Genomic DNA, 21,205 nt, shown 5'->3' with positions numbered 1-21,205 from the left:
GAATGTTAAGTTTGAAGAAAAGATTTGCATGAATGTTTTAGTTCTTACAAAAGAGTCTAATCAGAGGGAAATTAAAATCTATTTAAACTATAGACCATGGGCCCTATATTACACCAAAGCTGAATAGCACAATTAAGACCCTCTTTTCTATCCTAAAAATCTGTACTGAATGTGACAGTTATTTGTTTCTATGAAATCATAATCTTATTATGTATTTTTCAGCTGGGGGGGTTTGGGAAACATAAATAATTCAGTACACCATGCATGAAATTCACATTACAGACAAAAAATTAATCCATGCCTTCCTCTGATCTTTTGTTATGCAAGAGTACTTGCAATTGTACTTACTTGTACACTGAAGACATCATGAACACAATTCTCTTCATGATGCACCACAAGATCCCTCTGCATGTACCTTTCATTATTTTCTTTGAAAAATCCTCTAGAAGTCACCCTAGAGGACTGGAGATCTGCATCCAATGTTGCATTGTACTTTATAGCTGCAAGAAGAATAACGGTACATTTTTGACTGAGCATGGTTGCCCATGATCTCATTACTATGCTCAATTTTATAGGGACCAGGCTTTCCAAACCACACTAAGAATTCTATGTTTTTCATAGCTAAACACAGAGCAGTTTCAAAATGAAAATACTTTCTCTTGTGTTTTCCAAAGCAGGTTTAGGTCCTGATCTGCAAGGGGCACATTAAATGGCAATCAATCCAGCCTCCACTGCAGATGTCTGAGCCTGCAGCTTAGGAAAGAAGCAGTCAGCAGGGCCAGGGTTACTTTACATAAAGGGGCCTTGCAACAACATCACTGAACTCAGAGGTGACTTTAAACAATCTGCATCTTCTCTTCAATCACATAATAATTTCTGCCACCTCCTCTTTGTTTTATGACTATTATGTTGTGAAAGTTCATTGTTACTTTATAGCTTAAAACCATGAGTTCCTAAAGGCACTTTACGTAGTACTGAAGCAGTCCAGCTGGTGTTGTCTGTGAGACTGGACTTAAAAACTTCATGGGAGCCCACTGCTGGTCACAGAAATATTCACTGTGCTCTGAAAAGAAGGGCTTCCTCCCACTGAAAACTGCTCAGACCCTCTGGAAAATATTTAATTTTCTTTTTCTGAAGAGGAAAGGTATGCAGTCTGCTGGTGAAAACAAAACGAACGAACGTTTTGTTTTGGACGAACCTAGCTTCTCATGATTTACATTTCTGGGGCTTGTTGAACAACAAGGACACAGCTGTCCTCTACACTGTTAAATCCCCACTTTTCAGAGTATGGAGCCAGTGATGAATTAGGTCTTAAAAATACTTTCTCAAGCACTTAAGTTTTACATTGATTTTGTGATTCTTGACATTCAATCTAATACATATTTAGATTCTCCATTACTCATTTAAATAATGGACCTTTGAAGAAATTAATATAAGACAAATCATCGAAATACTCTTACCCACTTGATTATTTTTCTTAGCAGGTCTAAATGAAGCCTGAAAACATATTTTGACAGTTATATCTGTATTCTTGTTCAGCAGACTGATTTTCTCGGGTTTAAATGAAGCAGTTATGGACACATTTGCAATGCCCCTTGACCTGAAAAATATATTTTAAAAATTACATGGGGTTTTGAAGAACACTAGGTAACATAGAAGCTCTGTTGTCTAACACTATCTGTAAAAGTTAGTAATGATTGTTTTGGTTCCCAATGTAAACTTCTTTTAATGGCACAAGTAAAATTATTTTTCCTTAGGTATACAAGAATTTGTTGATATCATTGCTTACAGTAATAATATGTATTTTCATGTCAAATTAAGAGCTGATTGATGGTTTCATCCTAGGCTCTAATCAATCTCTCAGGGTATCAGAGAATGAAGCTCTTGGCCTATTTTCCAAATAAGTAACCTTCTGCTCCTTTAGAGCTCTTCTGGGAAGGTGAGAATGGGTAATTCTTCATTTCATTTAATAATCTAATTTTTCTGAGAAACAACTTTGATGTAATTAATCAAGATTTTGAAGAAAAGTTTCAAAGGAACTCCACATGTAAAAACAAACACTTTAATCAAAATGAAATGCATTAATCAGCCCAAATGTCAGAGTGAAAGAAGAATGAGCATGTTCATTAATCAAATCTAAATAAATGCTGGTACTTCAAGGAGCATAATTTTCTTTAATGAAATTCCCAGCAGCAGCAGCAGCAGTCAAAGGTCCAAACTGACCATTCATTTTTAATTATCTTGTTTCATTACGAAAGAAGTAGCAATTCACTGATATTTTTCTTACAATGGGGAGCCTCAGGCATGAAGACAGGCAACAGATAGGAAAGGAAACAGCACTTGAATTTAGCTTTTCAAGCAAGGATTGGAAATCACAGCCTACTTAGGCAGGCAGATGATTTGGGTTCTGTGAAACCTTTTTATATTTTGTGAAAGTACTCTGACTTCTGTGGCAAAGGCAATGCGCCATTAAAAATGTGTTTCTTGCCAGCACTAGTTGTCAACTCTCTATTACTGCTGTCTGTCCTTACTGTGCAGGACAATGCTCCTCCCATACCAGCCTATCAGCCAGTAAAGGTCACGCTGGTTGTGTGAGACATGGTTTCAGGCTCAGCTATCAAAATTATACTGTGGCTACTGAGGTACACAGCCTACTGTTACAAACACCCTCCATCAAGCCCCATTTCCTGCTGCTGTCCCTTCCCTCTGGACGATGTGCCTGCACAGCAGGAGCAGGAAGATGTCTCCTGGCCCTCTCATTCCTGGTCAGGTCCCTCCCATCAGGGAGGGAGGCTCTGCCACCTGGCTTCCTCCCTCAGGCCCTGGCTCTGCCCTGTGTGCTGCCTTGGCTTTCAGTGGTTTAATGATAAATGCCTAAAAGAGATTTAGTCTAATACTTTTTTTAAGCTAGTTATGATAGCAGTGATGAGGCAGTAAGTGTGCTAGCACTGAACATATATAACAAAAGAGCTTTTTAATTTGCTTATTTTTTCTGTTTAATTAACTGCATGTACAACTGCTGCATCTGAAGTACTAACTGCTTCCTTTCTAAGAAAGAGTATACTAACCATAGCACAACCACATTTCCATCAGCACCAACTGATACGTCAGTAATGCCATCGTCATCTAAGTCTCTATGGCCATCTACTGATCTTCCAAAGAATTGGAGCTTTTGTCCAAAAGCAGAATCCGATCCTAAGATTTTCTGGGAAAGAGACTTTGGTTAGTGAGTTTGCCAAAGCATGCTTAAGTCCATAGATAGTAGCCTGATTAATAGATTTTCACAGATACTCCCTGCATATGCAATGTATTGTTTAAACAAAATGCATTTGTGCGTGTTTTCTCAGATGCTTTTGTAGCACTTCTTTCTCCTCTATTGGAGCAAACAAAGGACTAGATTTTTCTGTCTTGGGAGCAAATCAACTAACTGACTGTTGTATGCCAGATACAGCTGGAAACTTTTTCCATCTCACATTGAGCAACTCAAAGAATATGAAGCTTAATAGGAGTTCTAACAAATACTAGTTACAACCAGAAAATCTGCATAGAAAGTGACAATAAGATTACCATTATAGTATATATTGAAGACCAGTGAAAGACTTCCCCTTTAATACTATGTATTTGTAATTTGCAGAGCTGGGATTCATCTAATATTCATTGCTGTACATCAGCACTAAAAACCTGAAAATAATGGTGTCAGTTCTAGGATAGTAGTTGACTTCACACTCAGGCATCAAAATAGCTCAGAATGAGCATCTTGCACATCCTTTTCCTCTATATGGTTCATTTATAACCACCACAACATCAGCCTGAATATATCAACATGACAGCTGAAAGAAGGAGAGGCACAAAATGTGAAATAAACCATGAGAATAACAGTATTCCTTTAAGAGGCTGAAACAATAGCCAATTAAAGCACAGAAAACCTTCTAGCAGATTTAAAGGCACAGAGTACAGCATTATGCAACACAGTTATTTACCTGAGAATATTTGGTACGTATAGTCTTTTGAAATCCATTATAAATGTAAATTGCTCCCGAGTTTTGGTTTTCCAGTGGTGCACCTATTACAACATCATTAGAACCATCCAAATCAATGTCTGCAAGTGCTGCAATTGCTGATCCAAAGCGTGCATTTTCTGATCCCTGTGGACCTTCCAAGAGTTCTTGTTGATCCAAGATTCTCTTTAAAAATTGAAAAATAAGAAAAAGGAGAAACACAACTATCATTGCACCAGATTAGACCTAGGAGCAGTATCTATGTGCATTGTTTTTTGTTTCTGTTTTCCACTACATTCCCCTCAGATAACTCAACACTGAATTCCTTCCCCATTGTATTGCCCCATTCAGTTTGCATTATGTCTCAAAGTCTTGGCAAGAATTACACAGCAAAATCAAAGCATGCTATGCAAAGTACTAACAGCAAATATAACCATATGTATGAAGCTTAAATGCCCTCTCTGTCCTCATCTGACTGTTCTGAAGTTTCACAATACATTGAAAAATACAGTTTCCAGTTTTGGATTACTGGTTTTTATGCAGAGGGAATAGAAATTATGTAACTGGACATAATTCTTTGAAATAGAAATGGAATTTCCTTACTAAACTAATGCAAAAAACATGTGTCCAAATGGTAAACTCCTGACCTCTCCAATGCCAATGAAGAAAGAAAGACTGGAGATTTTCATAGTAAATAATCCCATTTACACTAGATTAAATGCAACTCTGGCAAATAGCATTCTCACCTTTAACTTCAGTTACCATACCGTGCTTAAATTTTAGAAACAACAGCCAAGTTATTTATTAAAAATGACTACAAAAGTATTACTTGCGCAACGGGGACAACTTGCACAAATCCAGATTATTTTTAAAAAACATTAAAAGCACATTTCATTGTTCTTTCTTATTTAAAATTTAAATCAAACATTTGAAAATAACTAAATATTGTAAGATAGTCTTCCAGTTTATTTGGTTTTCAAAAGCAAAGAAAAACAAATCCTTTCATTTTTCTTTCATATCTCATGTCTGATACTACAAGCAAAAAGACCAATGTTAGCTGCCAACTTTCACCTCCTCCATCTACGCTGAAATTGTTTTAGGGTAGTTTCCTGTTGCATCACGATGCTCTGACTGAGGTTCTGTTGAGGAACATGGTGCTTCCTCTCTATTTATTTGATTGCAATTTACCTAGTAAAGAGACCATTTTCTGTTTTCTCTGATGGATGTCAGAAATTAATTTACTTTGCAGACATCCAGTGAATGAAAAACTGTTCAAAAATGCCAGAGGGCTCAGTATAGTTAATACATATATTCTGAAAACACCTACTATGGTTCTGAATAAAAAGCACTGTCAGTCAAGCATCAGACAAAGAGCTAAGCTTTATTGAATACAGGGGACAACAAGAGTTATGGTAACCATCCAGTGTTAGTCTATGAAACAATGCAGAAAGCTGGTAGAAGAGCATTTCTTAGAACTGCTTTGGGAATACTGTCAGGCACTGAATACATTCACCAAAAACAAATGGCAAATTACTTAGCAAAAGCCTTGAGCTAGGTTTTTCAGAGGTACAGCCAACCCATGCTATATTAGCATGAAGCACATTGCCTGACACCAGGACCAGGGAGACACTGAGAACACCAGGCCCCTGACCACTAACAGTGCTTAGCTACTGCCTTGCTCATTGGCTCCATTTTGGTCTGTTCCAGCTGCCTAATTCCCAGATTACATGCACAAGCAGCTCTGGGGCAAGTTTGCAGCTGCTACTGAAAAGCAGAACATGTCAGGCAACATTGGAAAGGCCTCCACACACATCCCTCTAACCAGGAAGGCTTGGCACCATTCAACCTTGTGCCACATCCCAGGATAAGCACGTGCTCTGTTTCTTGTTAAAAAAAAAAAGAAGTTGCTTGAAATATTTCTAACACTTTGAAAAGATTCACTAAATAGTGACTTCGAGGATCTGGAGAGGCCAAAGGCCCTTTAATATCCATGTGGCCAGTCTGATTTGAAAGAAATTAGCCCTAAGTAATGCTGGCTTGAGCCATTTTTACCTTTGTGATGGAAAACATGTATACTCTCCCTTCTTCCTTTTTCAGGTCATTCATAAACATTGGTGCACCCACAAGCAGCACATCTGTCACAGAATCTCTGTCGACATCCACTGAACACACCACACTGCCAAAGTAGGAGCCAATCTGAAATCAGAAGCAAATGGGCTGTTGCTGTATACCGTTTTTGTAAATCATGTTTTAGCACCTGATCCAGAAAACTTACATCCAGTAATATTCCAATGCTAGTGAATGTTGATGAATTTAATTACTCTGTAGCATACTCCATTATTGGAAGAATCACATCCTTACACATATTTCACTATTTCTGTCCCGTAGTTGCTGCTATGGCTTTACCACTCAGCAATACAAATACCAACAGAAAGTAAGATATGGGAGGTATTTATTTTTTATAACTGCACATGAAACTACCCAGCCTCTGATCTACTCTCAGATTTCTCCTACAGAAGATACCAAAACCAGCTAAAACCATTCCTCTTATGCAAACAGAGAAAAAGAGACTGAGCTTCTGTATCTGTCTTCTTATGTCATCTACTTCATAACTTCTCAGACAGAGCAGTTTACTGAGTATCTCCTGATTTGAATTGTTGACAGAAGGATACATTAGTTAGAACTGTATATTATCTTTTGCCACTAATTGGATGACTTCCTAAAATACTACTTAAGAATAACAGCTAACCTCATTTAAATAGTCTAGCGGCAGAGAAAAGTTCAAGTGGATTTTACATGCTTTGAGACAAAGAGGAATTTTCAAAACAAAATTGCAATTTACTGCTGGGTCAATAAAAAAAGATTCCTGAAAGTCTGTATTCATGACCAAAATATACTTGCCTGCTCGCCTCTCTGTGACTGCACAATTGCAACATTACCATCACTGTCAACATTATAAACCACCACTCTGCCAGTGTAGTTGGATCTTGGTGCGCCAGCAACAAAATAGACAGAACTCATAGTTGAGAGAACAGCAACAGAATAACCTGGGTATAGAAGTCAACATTTAGCATATGTGAGAGATCTTTAATTACAATTTATCAATTGGTTATCCATAAAGGCACAGAGGATGAGTCAGTCTGGTATGTTAATTGTACAGAGTGATGATTCCAGATGGGAAGTTATGCTGTCACATATGCATAAAATTTGCAATACTCTCCTGGAGAGAACAACGACACACAGATCAAGTTGAAGCAGGTTTACAAAATAACACAATAGCTTAGCCTATTCAGTAAAATGTAGACCACAAAAATGTCATGCTTGTGAAGGAGACAGGAAAAAAAATGTGCAAAGAGTATCCTTGGAAAGAAGAAATAAATATGAGATGAATGTTTGAACCAGTCTTCAAACTAGGGAGGAACACCTAGCTTCTGCAAAGTTTGCAGTGCATTTTCCCACAGCTCACTAAACCACAGACCAGTGGCTTGTCTGAATAGAAGAGGCTACATTAACAGCTTGTTAGCTGAAAGGTTGATTGAACTTCTTTGAACATTTTAATCCTCATTACCATTATTCTAGCATTTATTTGCTTTCAGGAAACATAATTTAATACCTGTAAAAATGTAAACATGTGTTAGCAGTATAAATGTAGCATTAGTGCATATTTCAGATTTCTGTGGTTTAGTTCCATCAAATTTATTTTGAGCAAAGAAAACAAAGTCATCCTTTATAAAACTCAATAACAAAATGCCAGTGATGGGACACAATATGTAGATCTTTAGCAAGCAGCAGAACAATATGAGGAGCACTCTAAAAAGGATTATGCTTTGATCTTTACATCACACCAGTCTAATTCAGATTTTTTGTTCAGACACAGGTGACAACTTTTGTGACTGGAAGTTCAATGAGCAACAAAATGAGATTTTATTCTGCAAGTTAAGTACACACCTTCCTAATTAATACAGAATACAATAATTTGAAGTGAGCGAGTGCCATGCAGAGCAGGGTGGCAGAACTGAGCAGGCTGTGATGTTTTAGCAGCTCTTTAACTTATGCTCTCCCAAGCATAAGTGGTCTTTCTCTGGTGAGAGAGAGATGGTATGGGGAGCTCCTACTGGAGGACAGAAAGTTGAGGAGAAATAAAGGCCACAACATTGTTTGCTCCAGAAAGATTAATGTAAATACACTGAAACTGCCTTGTAGAGAAAGGAAAATACCCGAGTTTTTAAAAATTATTAAGAAAATGAAGTAAGGGAAAGTCTGAAGAGGTCATACATGCAAAAGTGCTACTGCTCATTTGCTTGGGTTTAGATTTATTCATTTTGTTGGATGCAAGTAATGCTGAGCCATAGGAGGAAAAAAAGAGTATGTTAATTGCAAAGAGAGGAAACTATTAAATATCTTTAAGAATGAGAAAGTCATAGATGCTTAATGTAGTAGCATTATTCAGGGATGAAACAGCAGAACAGGCATGTTGAAGATTTACAGGAAGCAGTTCAATGAACTGAAAATACAGACAGGCTTTATAGGGTCACAAAAGAATGTCAAAAATACATATGGAGATTATAATTAAAATCTCTATTAAGTGGTAGTAATATTAAAAATCTATAAACTTAACTGGAAAAGGCGAAGAAAACAGCAAGCACATATGAAACAATAGAAAGTCAATCAGCTTCTCATCCACATCAAACTGGGGAAGAACACTCAAATATTGTAACAGAAGCAACTCATAACGATCAGTATGATTCACTAAGCAGCCTTTTCAAATCCCATTATTTATTTTGTCTCTGTAATTGTGCTGGTTTTGGCTGGAATAGTTAATTTTCTTCACAGCAGCTGGTGTGGACTGTGATTTGGATTTATGATGGAAACAGTGTTGATAACACAGGGATGTTTCAGTTACTACTGACAGTGTCAAGGCCTCTCCTGCTCCTCAGTGTGTCCCACCAGCGAGGAGCTGGGAGGGGTCACAGGGAGCTGGGGGGGACCACAGCCAGGACAGCTGCCCAGGAATGGCTGCAGGGTATCCCGCTCCATGTGCTGGCATGCTCAGCCTGTAAAGCTGGAGGACGAAGCGGGAAGGAGGGGATGTTCAGAGTGATGCCATTTGTCTTCCCAAGTCACAGTTGTGTGTGTTGGAGCCCTGCTGTCCTGGGGGTGGCTGAATGCACCTGTCTGCCCATGGAAAGTGGTGAATAAATCCCCTTGATTTGCTTTGCTTGTGTGTTTGACTCTCACTTTCTCTGTCTGTATCTCAGCCCAGAAGTTCATTCACTTTGACTCTTCTAACTCTCCTGCATTCTCACTCCCCTTAAGAGGATTGACTGAGCGGCTGCTTAGCTTCTAGCTGGGGTTAAACCACAGCAGGGACAAAGACTGATTTTTTTTTCAGCTTACCACTTTGATATTAGTAGGATTTAAAAATAATTCAAGTTTTTATTCAATGAAATGTTGACTAGTAAAAAATAATCTTTTTTGACCAAAAATTCTTTTCACATTCTCAAATAACTTCTTAACACAAATCTGGCTAGGGAAAAACTTTCCAACTTCTTTAATATCTTAATCAAGGTTTCATACATTTCCAGATTTGTATTTCAGCCCCTTACCTAGATATGAGCTATGATTTCTGTCCTGTAGAATCTTCTCAAACACATGGCTTGGAAAGGTGGTGGCTCTGTCTGAAGACTCCTGAACTACTGTTCCACTCCAGTCATAGGCCCCAACTGCACCCAGCAGCAGAATATCCTTTAAAAAATAAAAGTCTACATTTTAGAACTACCTGGTTTAGAAGAAGTGTGAGCAAAGCTGAAGGTCCTGTGCATAATCTCCTATATCACTGTGTTTAAGGCAGTGATGCAGACTAAAGCCTTCAGGCAGCTCACTGGAGCTGCTCGTAATTGCTCCTTACATGCAGGACTTTACTGTCCCTTAAAAGGGATTATCACCCTTCGACTGCAAGAGAATAAGTGACTGCTTTAGTTCTAGTGGCACTGCAACTCATGATAAAATGGGTTTATTTAAACACTGATAATTTCCTATGTCTGTCCATGCTGGGGTTGGGCTTGCTAAGTCCATGCTTTTGTGCACCCATGATCTTCAGAAGACTGAGGATGACACAAATGCAGCTGTACAAAAAAGCTAAAGCCCCTTTTCTCAACAGCAAAAGTGCCAATGACAGCACACAAAAGCTGATGCGAATAGATATGGTTAATTCTTTATGAAAGATGTCCCTGAGAGAAGAGTTAAAGCTAAAATCCAAATTAGCATGGCTCATTATACAGAATACTTCATACAGAAACACTTAATCTTATACTTGTACACCGTAAACAAACATAGTTTAGTTTATTCAAGTTATTAAAATTCTTCACTAAACTGACATACTGTTACAGAAAACTGCAATAAAATTGAATGTGTAATTTTCCTGATAAAATGCCCATATGTTTCTCTTTTTTTTTGCCATTTCTTAGCATCAACTGCTTCATAATTTAAAACTTCAATTTGTGCAGATACAAAGGACTTATAAAAAATTATTTCATTAATCTTTAAGGGTTATGAGAAAGAAACAACCTTCTTGTTTTTTCAGTTGAAAGTTGACTGAACTACATTTGGATTTTACAAGGAGGACTTATTTGATAATCTTAAAATTGATTAGCACAAAAATATATCTGATTTTTTGGTTTTAATATTTAAGTGAAATACGCTTTAAACAAATATAATTAATTTTGTAATTTATAGAGAAATTATTTTCAGATTTGATTTATTTATATTTTGGTGGCTGCCTACCAGCTTTACAATATAGCTAGTCACAAACAAGGAGGAATTAAATTTTTCCTGCTACATGAACTCAGAAATCACTGAAATCACTGTTTTAACACATCTCAAAATTAGTACATGAAACAAACCTCAATATAATTATACTTATTAATATATATTCAAGTAAAAAAAAATTAAAGGATAATTTGATATTCTGCTTGTAAAATGTTCTTAAAATTGGACATTGTATATTTATTTCCCTTTTCTTACAATCATGTATATGTACATCTATTTGTATCAATAAATAATTAAACTCACATACCTTTTTCTGTGAGTAATATGCACTGAAGCCCACCTGTGACATTTCCATTTGGAAAGTATCACCTTGATCAGTACCTGGTAAAACAGATATGTATATATGGTTATCTCTATGTAATCACACAAAATCCAATCTTGTTGCCTCTGAGTTTAGCTGTATAGGGGCTGTGTATATCCACCAATTTGGCTAAAGCATTTACAAGCAATGGAAATCAGAGCTGGTAAACTGTAGAAAATTTGGAGGATTTAATGGCAAATTGATAAGATGGAGCCAAGAGCCATGCTATAAATCTCTTCCAAAAGAAGGGCAGAAGATGATGGTCAAGATGGTTTGAATCAGTTTGCACAGACTTGCCATTGTGGCTGGTCTATTTTTGTGTTAACTAGGAAGCATTAATACCCTGAAATGAACAACTTTAATGACTGTATAGTTACAACTTCCAAACAGAACAGACATTTTTATTTTTGTATAGGGCTCCTAAAACCTGTTGCAATTGTCTTGAAAAATACTGTGAGATCCATTTCCTAAGGTAGATGGATAGGAATTCAGTGGGAATACTCAGTAAAAAGACCTATTCCCTTGCTTTGAGTAGCATCATGGGTCTAGCAAAGAATAAATGAAGGTGAAAGAGAAGGGAAGATGTCTTCCTGAGCACAGAAGCTTCCTGGTAGACAGAAGCTTCTTTGAGAACTGAGAGAAGGTTACACACCTCCAAGGCAAGGTCTGAATTTAACTTAAATTTAAAAGCTGGCTTTTGGGACAGACAAAGTTTCTCTGTGTCATCTCTGTAACACCTTCCTCTGAGCAATACACAGGAGTGTGGGTGGTGCTAGGGAGGGGACCTGATAGGCACTATACAAATTGCATTTTCAGTTCTGTAATAAGCAACATAGTCTTCTAGTTTGTTTTGTATGGGTTGTGGGTTTGGTTTTTTTATTGTGTTTTGGTTTTGGTTTTTTTTTTGGTGGTGTGTTTTCTTAAATTTTGTTTTGGTTTTTTTTGTTTTGAATTTAAAAATAGCTTAGGATTCACACAGGTGAAGCTCATAAGCATAAAGACACCTTTATTCTTCTGGTATTAACAAATACATTTGGTTGCATATGAAAAAGCCCCCATGCCTGAAGCCCATGACACAATAGAAATTTTCATTAGCTGGGAAATTTTTCTCCAAACCCCATAGATTAACTTAAGGCTCAGGCTAATTAGGGGTGGAGTAGCTGGGGGAACACCTGTGAAAACCAGAGGCCACATGAGAAGGGAGGAGCAGGGAGTAGCCTGCAGCTCCAGCTACCCCTCATTTTCACAATACTGCACTAAATGGAAGCTAAATAAAATCCTAGGCTCATCAGCTAGGAGAATTGGATCTAATTTCTCAAAGACATTGAGTATTTTACCTTCTATACTAAAAATGCGTTCTCCAAGTGTTCCGGCTTCTTCCAGTAGTGCAGCCTCAGACGACACATTGAAGAAATACTTCTCTGTTGGGTGACTAGCAATTCCCTTGATTTCTTTAATTAAGTTTTTCGTATCAAGCTCATGCCTTATTAAGTATCCCAAAACCTTGTGTAAAGAAACAAACAAACAAACAACAAAATAAGAAGAGAGAGAGAGAGAGAGAGATAGATCATGGTCCTACTCCATTTCCCTTCCTGTACTATTTTAGCAATTATTCTACATCGTTTAAAAAAAGTTACCTTTGTTCTTATTACTGAATTGCTTATTAGAGCTCAGTTCTATGCAAGAAACCATTCATACAGGAAAAGTACATAAGGCCTCACAAGGGAGAAAATCACTGAAGTTGCTCAGGCAATTCAATTACTTTTTCAGCCAGTGAAAAGACCAGTATTTCCCTCAGAGGATTAATTTGACTTTGCTTCAGTCTCACCAATGTAACAATGTGTGCATTACATACCACTTTTGTATAGAACTTGTACATGATACATACATAGCAAAACAATCTTTCAAACATGAAGTGATGTATAATTTCAGTATTACTTACAGCAATGCCAAATCTGGTTATATTGTCTTCATTGCATTTACCTATCACTGTTTTCAATTTGGAGCCATCATGTGATTCACCGTCTGTCACAACAACCATGACCTTTGTGGCTGTCGGGCGTCCTCCTGACTCAGCTGAGAAGGCATACTGTCTGTTATAAAACATTGGGTTTATCACACATCAATTCATCATGGATGGAATCCAGCACATTCACTGTAATGGATATGTCCATCACTGAATTAGAGCAAGTTGCTTCTGTAGTGCATAAGAAATGTAACCAAAGGAGGAGAAAAAAAAAAAAAGTAGGACTGGAAGGACTGGGTGGTGTTTCTGAATAAAAAATATAAATTCCAAGAAAAACAGTACATTTTTTTTGGTACAAATATTTCTATACAAAAAGGGGGTTGTATCAGAACTATTAAAGTTTTATGACTCAAGGAATTGGTATTATCAACTTCATACAAAAATGGAACAGAATTAATAATAGGCATCTCAATAGTACTGCAAATATTGACTCCATTGACAGCTGAGCCTGTTCCTAAACCAAATTCTCAAGTTCATTTGATTCAGCATGTATTTTGGCCTACAGATCTGTACTTGATAAAACTTCAAAACAGGATCTTCTTGTTGAGAAATAGACCTGGTTTGTATATGTGTTCCAAGTCATTAAACATTGGTTTAAATTTTCCCTGTTTTTTCACATTCATGGTGCTGCAGTGATAAACTGACAACAGAGAAGAGATTTTATTTTCTCAGCAATCAACCAAAGACTGATCTGCAAACACAATTGTTACTGGGCCCACTGAATCCCTGGATAAACTTTGCTTCTTGCAGTGCTTTGTATCTTTCCCAAAACCTTGTCCACTCTGTTTGACACACTGTCAGGTTTACAGATCTGTGACATAACAAGCAATTCTGTTGGGTGCTAGAATTCCTTTGGGGTAGAGTTGAACTCAATGGTTAACAATATGCTTTTCAGCAATTCTAGTTTATATATGCCTGTACCAGTCTGCATGGGACACTGTAAATGTACCTGATGGATTCTGCCTAGTGCTGGGAACCTACTCCAGATGCTCTGTGCACATGGACTTCCAGTGGGAATCAATTCCAAGATGTTTTCATTGCCATGTAAGGTAAGTTACAACAGTTGCACAGTAGATCATCAATGCATCTCACCTTGCATTGTCAATGGCTTTGAAAGTATTAGTGAGATCTCCTCCCTTCTGAGACGTTTTCTCCATCGCTTTAACAACCTCATCCTTGGTTTGATATGTGTTCAAGTTGAATACTACTCGGGGATCATTAGCATACTGAATTAAACCCACCTATGCAATAAAAAAAATGGTGTCAGATTATGATGATTTACAATTAGTTACATAGAATCATGGTGCTTCCTTATGCATCAGGTTGGTGTAAAAGGTCTGCAAATGCACAGTTCTCTTTCAACACATATAAAACCAATTAACATTAACACATTTGAAAAGCAAAGAAAGCTAAAATGCTCTTTCAGTTTGTATAATTTGTTATGGACTACTGTATGTTACCGCAAATGATCTGAAATAGTAGACATTAAATGTTTGCTTGGTTACTTCTGGAAGGGCTGATGGGTAACAATAATACAAGGAGCTCTCAGAAAAAAGAGAAAATAGCAATAATTCTACAAGCTGACAGCACCTCAGTCTGATCTCTTCTAAGGAAGTCCTAGAGGTTAGTCACTTTACAGCACTGCAAACCCTACTTGTTTTTAATATACGTGAAGCTAAAGATGTAAGACAAGATGTGCATTTAAAAGAAAGGCAAAAAAGAGAAGATGCTAATGGTGAGGTTCAGAAAGAACTGAGCAGGAAGCCTAGCTTTTAAGCACCTCACTTCCAAAGTAGCCCAAGGAAGAAGGCAGCCTTTGAGAGAGAGATTTCCAGTGCCCCAGTCTTTGTTCTCAGAACTGTTTAGGGAAAATGGACAACTGTAAAGACAGAAGCTATTTAAAACAAAAAAAAGGCAATAAATTTTTCCTTACCATCATCAAATCAAAAGGAAAAAAAAACCCTCAAAGATCAGTGAGTAAACTGGCAGGAAAAGTTCCTGTTTTAAAGATGCAGCAGTTGGAAAGTAAGAGTTGTATGAAAAGTCCACTAAAAGTCTGTTCTACTTTTATCACATCCCCAAAGGCTATTTTCAATTACTTTTACACCTATTGTGTGAAAGAGATCTGACTCCCCTAGATACCACATAGACCTCTATTTCAGTTAATTTAGATTTTGGATCAAATGACTAATCCCTTTTGAAATAGGATAACCATGAGATAAAATTCCCAACACTGAGTAGGATAACTGTGTAATCCGTGGCTTTGAGTGAGGTACTGTAGTTACACAAAATCACGCTTGGTTTCCTTTAGAATTGTTTGGTTTATGTTTTGTTTGGGTTTTTTTGGTCTTTCTCAAATATGTCTTTGACTTACCTGGGTCTTGTTAATGCCTATGTCTAAGCCTTGTACAAATTTTTTCAAAAACGCTCGCACTGCATCCCAGGGATAAATGCTGTTTGACTCATCACAAACCACCACAACATCTATAACAGAGGAACACTCTAAAACAAAAATAAGAAGTGGACATTAAACGCATTTGCAATCTCAGTATACTCCTCAGCCAAATCCAGAGGTGCATATTCACATAGGCAACATTTCAGATCAGGAGGCTTTGCCAGAATGAGGACTCAATAAGAGCATACGGAGGTTTTAAGCCTGCGCTGGTGTATCCTCTGAATACAGAGGATTAAGACCATATTTACATCAGCATCAGATCACAATTCATCAGCCTTTACACACAGATCCCAGGATTTTGCTTGTAGCACATACTTTTTTTTTTTTTAAGAAATCAAAATGAACAGTCATCAGCACAGTTATCTCTTTATTTTGTTTGATAGATTTGGTTTTGGTGGTTTTTTAAAAATTAAATGTATTTTGTTCATGTTGCCTTACTTTGAACAGCTGGAGAAAAGCTTCTTAAGATCTCAAAACTTGGACTGATTTCAGAACAAACTCCTGTTGCATAGTACTGTCTTCCACACTGCTGCGCCCACAAGGGACCACAAGTCTTGAAAAAAAAATAACAACAAAAAGAAACGATAAAAACAACAAATACTCGTCTCACCATATCCATACACAAAACCGCCTCAAACAGGACGACAGGCGCATGGGACCAGCGAAGCTCTCTGGGGTTACGGGGCCAGCCAGCGCCGCCCTCTCACAGAGTTCCCCACGGAGCAGAATTCCTGCCGGCGCCCCGCGCTGCAGCGCCAACCGCGGCCGCCAGGTGGCGGCAGCGCCCCGCGCAGGCGGGAACCGGGGAACGGGGAACGGGAACCGGGGAACGGGAACGGGAACGGGAACCGGGGAACGGGAACCGGGGAATGAACCGGGGAATGAACCGGGAACCGGGAACGGGAACCGGGAACGGGAACCGGGAACGGGAACCGGGAACGGGAACCGGGAACGGGAACCGGGGAACCGGGAACGGGAACCGGGGAATGAACCGGGAACCGGGAAACGGGAACCGGGGAACGGGCCCCTCCAAACCCTCGTCCCACCGGGAATTCACCTCGCATTCACGGGGTAAACTGCAGCATCTCCCGCCTGGCGGTGAGCACTCTCTCGGCTACACCAGCGGGAGAGGTCTGCCCCTGGGCGCGCATCCCCCCGGCTACGTGTTTGGGGGAAAATGACCCTGCTTCGCTGCTGGGAACCACCTCTGTAAACAGCGGTATTTCCTGCTGTCATTTACGTTTTATACATCTTTATACGCACTGATATCAACCACGTATTAAGAGAGTGTCTTGCCGTGAGAATGTAGGGGGAGGTGTGTGTGTGTGGGTTGAGGTGGTGAGTTGGTGGGTGCATTTCCTTCTTAAGAGAAAACATTACAAACTCCAGGAAATAAATATAACCTCTACATAACCTCTCTCCAACCGGTCTGTGAGAAATTACAGTTTCCTTATATATACACTCTGGTTGCACCCACTTTTACTTAGGAAAAGAGGGACTTTTTCTCAAGAATACTAGAGGGCAGAAAAAAGTAATTAAATTCAAAAGTAAGTCGAAAATGAGCTAAATCACCCACTTGGTTTCCCAGTGAGAGACAACATCAAACTATCCTAAGACATTTGACCAGATGGCGGATTTTCTAGATGAGAAAGGAAGTATATCCACATTATCTGATCTTGAGATAAGTGCTTTTTTTAGCTGCTACACAAGGCATGGCTAGGTCTTACTGAAAAAGACAGATTTTTAGAGAGGTGAAAGGTACAAAATAACTCATCTCTACAAAGCTGGAGGAGGGTTACTGGCCTTTAAAGTTATTTAAAGTTCTTTTTAGATCAGTCTTATTTGCCCATTTTCTAATTTTTTTTCTCTATTGGTGGTAGTTCAAAACTGTGATGTTAATCTTGGAGCAAAAACCAAAAATTTTCTAATAATCTTTTTTGATCTTCAGAGGAACAAAAACGGGGGAAAATTAATGTTCTAGCATTGCTTAAGTCTGAAATTTAAGATGCATCATTACTGAAGGGGAGATCACATATCAAGATCAGGTGAACTTGACAGGCAGAAAGTTATAAAGGGGTGGAGACTTGCCCTTCAGGACTAACATTAAGAAATCTGGGCATAAACTGGAAGGTCATTGAATGGAAGGGAGAGAAGCAGATGGATCAGGCACTGGATGGCTGCAGGGTGTCTGCAAGCATGCAGCCAGCATGCAAAGCAAATATGGCTTAAGGATGTGTGACAAGAAGCTGTTGAGTGGGGGAAATACCAAATATACTGTATAGTGCTTGGGAAGGACTCATGTGGAATACAGAAGAGACCTGGTCACTGATGTTTGAGAGAGATGTATTTTAAAAAGAACATTTCAGCCAAAAAAGCTCTGTATTTGTTTAGCAAGACAAAGGAGAAAGGTGGTTGTGGGCTGTCAAATAAAGAAGAGAGATTTTACATGCAGGGAGATGAGAGCTGCTTCTTTCAACTAAAGGCACAGCACTGCCCAGTAAACAAACTGATAAAAATATAGATGGGAAATCCAGAAAGACCTTGTTAACCGTCAGTGAAATTCTTCAGCACCTCTCCAACAGGACGAAGCATGCCTCAGAAAAATGTAATGAGCCTGTGGGAAATGACTGCCCTGCACTTAGAACACCTGTGGGAAGCAATCCCCTGGCATCAAACAGCCAAACCAGCAGGACTGGGAGCTGCAGCACAGACATGCCAGCCTGGATCACGCTCCCAAGCCAAAGAGCCCAGGGACTGAGCACGCAGCACAGACTGGGGCAGGCAGATAGAGGCTGAGAGAGGCCACAGGAGGAAGGAGAAGAGTGAGCTGGGAGGAGGAAATCCTGAAAAAACCCACAGAGCCTGTCACAGAGGCCAGCTCCCACAGACAAGAGTTCTGGAGCAAAGTCCCAGCTGGAAGCAGCTTGCAAATATGAGCAGGCTGTCCATGCACGGGGTTCAATACCTGCCACAGCTAAACCATGGGGCTTTTGGTATTTGTTGAGGCTGAGTCACAGATAAGCACCTGTCTCCAGAACCTTGTTCTCCTTATGTAAAAAAAGAACTGCTGCTGATGAAAACGTGACTGTTTATGTCTTAGAATTCAACTGTTTGTTTTTTTCTTTTAATTTCTTTTTTAAATCCATGCAATTCAGAGAGAATCAATCAGTAACATGTGGATCAGGAAATACTTTTTAACTGAGAGAAGTTCAAATATTATTAGAAAGTACAAATTTCCCTGCATGAGATATTTTTAAATGCTGCAGTTACTCATAATGACTAAAAGTGGGTATGCACAGGACATTAACAGTAATTGAAAGTACTGCTCAAGAGAGAGAATAAGATTTTTTAATCAAAGCCTTTTCAAGCCACAAGTCAAGAAAATTACTGTTGCTATACTTTTAAGTTATGAATAACTTTACTAAATCCAAGAGAACTTCTAGAAAGGTTGGAATTAGGCATACTTCTAAGTATTTCAGTAAACTGAACTATAAGTTAATGAATATGATAAATACTTGAATACTTTTGTGATTAGGAAGATGCAGCAAAAAATACAAAGGACAGCCTAGAGCTGTTCTCTCTGTGTTTTATTGTTTTACTTACGTACTGCACATGGCTACATCAAACTGAAATACACCTACACACCACGAGTTTTCATGCTTATGATTAGGATCATAAAAAGGCATGTTAAACAGGCATGCACTTCCTTTCAAGTCAGAATTCTGTTTTGAAAGCTCCAAGGACAGTGGTTTGTGAAATACACACCAAGAAAATGCATTCTCTTCCAAGCTCACTAACCAAATAAAACACATCACAAATCCAAGGGATTAGAAATACTGATATCTCAGGAGAAGAGTGCCTGTGCAAGTGTGAATGATAGAGCAGAGATTATATAAAGTCAGTTGAAAGCACAATCAGAATTATATAAGACTGCCTTAAAAGATTTAATGGTGGAAATATTCTTGCCTATATTGTCTGACTTAAATTACTGAGACATTAATTAGGATAAGATGTTTAGATAAACAACAAAGGAGAGACCTCACAATTTTTCCTGCATTAATGATGCATTTCACAATTGATTCTGGACCCTAGGTAATTGCAGTGGGATGTACTAATCCATGATGCATAATAAAATACATTTAACCTGGACTTATGAAAAAATGTGGAGAATTCTGGTTTCTTAATTCTCTTCAGAAGTTTCTGTGTGTACTGCATATGATCTTAATACATACCAAAAATCCTCCAGTTTTTGAGTTCTGTATCAGAGTCAAGCCAAGGTTCATGTCCTTTTTAATTTCAGTCACATTTGGAATATTTATTAAAGCTGAAATAAAATTAAATTAAGTAATGACAGAATAATAAATAAGATGTAGAAACAATTTACTAGGTTAGAATTCGTTCCAAAAACTTGATTTTTCATAATCTAAGGTGCCTTTTCCTAATGGTTGCATGCAATTCTGAGACAAAAGAAACAAAAGCCAATCTTTGGGGGAAAAAAAAGCTAACCGTCAAATACAGACATCAATTAAGGATGGCCATTTAGAGTATCTGCCCTCAAGAGAGCTGAAGGCAAAAGAGAGGAAGAAAAAAATCTACCTATTGCATGTTTTTGGCAGGCTGAATAGCTGCAGCTGAGTAGCTACTGTTACATTCCTCAGGACACCAGACTCCTGATCCAGTATCAGGCTTTAGACAAAAAAACTGGAAGGGGCAGTGGAGGGCAGAAATTATCTGCACCACAAATAAACACAGAGGAGGCATCTCAGCACACCCTGCTGCCACATATTTTCACTATATCCTGACCTGAGCTCCATTTGATAGCTAGCTTGCAAGCACAGACACACACCCCTATCTGGTTTAGGGAGGATAGGGAGAGGCACCCGCCCTGGATGCCAGCATGGAGCCCTGTGCCCACCAGCCACTGGCTTTGGGACCCACAGTGCTCCTGCCCCTTGGCTGGAGGGCAAAGACCCCAGGTGCTCCAGTGGGTGAAACAAACCCCAGTGCCTCCAGCAGCTGGCACCACCTGGCCTGAGCCCAGTGGCAGGCACCAATTTTTGCTCAGACAGACATGTCTCATCAGCACTGAGGCCTTGCAGCACACACATGCCTTCACAGAATCTGAGATTATGCAGACAGATAGTTATGTAAAGTTTTAATAAGGTAGATTTGCCTCGTACAAACACAAGGGAAAACTGAACAAGTGCAGCAAGACACTGTTAGAACGTACCTTGTAAATTCAATTTTTTACATGTGCTTTTGGACACACCAACAGGACATGCATATATATCTCCAGTTCTGTTTGCAGGATAGCCACTCCAGGGGGAACCAACCAACAACCTAAAGGAAAAGGAATTTCATTATGTCCTTAACGATACTGAAAAAGTTCAGCAGCAGCATTGCATGGCACACTGTAGGTAACAGGTAGAGAGGCTTTCAGGAGCATCCAAAGCATTCAGGTGTAGAAGTCTTCTCCAGAACAGTCCAGAAGCTTTACTTGCATGGCAATACACTGCACTGGATTCATCAGGGACAGTTTTGGTGGAGAAGAAGAATGGGAGAGCCTTTGGGCTCTCATTTCATTTGCCTCCAACATG

The 21,205-nt window shown here is 38.8% G+C and overlaps 1 protein-coding gene across 2 annotated transcripts in view; it reads right to left on the bottom strand.

Moving 5' to 3' along the window:
- ITGA2 (integrin subunit alpha 2) overlaps positions 1-21,205 on the bottom strand; it is a 64,483-nt gene that overhangs the window by 17,311 nt on the left and 25,967 nt on the right. For both annotated transcript variants that reach the window (XM_039709633.1, XM_039709634.1), the window contains exons 3-17: positions 20,839-20,948; positions 19,841-19,932; positions 16,047-16,161; positions 15,528-15,655; positions 14,246-14,394; positions 13,070-13,220; positions 12,465-12,630; positions 11,074-11,147; positions 9,605-9,743; positions 6,900-7,045; positions 6,051-6,194; positions 3,981-4,184; positions 3,069-3,205; positions 1,461-1,600; positions 349-500 (exon numbers count right to left, since the gene is read on the bottom strand). In XM_039709633.1, the coding sequence (XP_039565567.1) occupies positions 349-500; positions 1,461-1,600; positions 3,069-3,205; positions 3,981-4,184; positions 6,051-6,194; positions 6,900-7,045; positions 9,605-9,743; positions 11,074-11,147; positions 12,465-12,630; positions 13,070-13,220; positions 14,246-14,394; positions 15,528-15,655; positions 16,047-16,161; positions 19,841-19,932; positions 20,839-20,948 (2,047 nt within the window). The remainder of the gene's footprint in view (positions 1-348; positions 501-1,460; positions 1,601-3,068; positions 3,206-3,980; positions 4,185-6,050; positions 6,195-6,899; positions 7,046-9,604; positions 9,744-11,073; positions 11,148-12,464; positions 12,631-13,069; positions 13,221-14,245; positions 14,395-15,527; positions 15,656-16,046; positions 16,162-19,840; positions 19,933-20,838; positions 20,949-21,205) is intronic.

This window comes from Passer montanus, unplaced genomic scaffold, assembly GCF_014805655.1.
Source record: "Passer montanus isolate IOZ18808 unplaced genomic scaffold, ASM1480565v1 scaffold22, whole genome shotgun sequence".
Classification (NCBI taxonomy): domain Eukaryota; kingdom Metazoa; phylum Chordata; class Aves; order Passeriformes; family Passeridae; genus Passer; species Passer montanus.
Note: the sequence above shows the minus strand (reverse complement) of the source record. Positions and strands in the feature narration are given on the sequence as shown.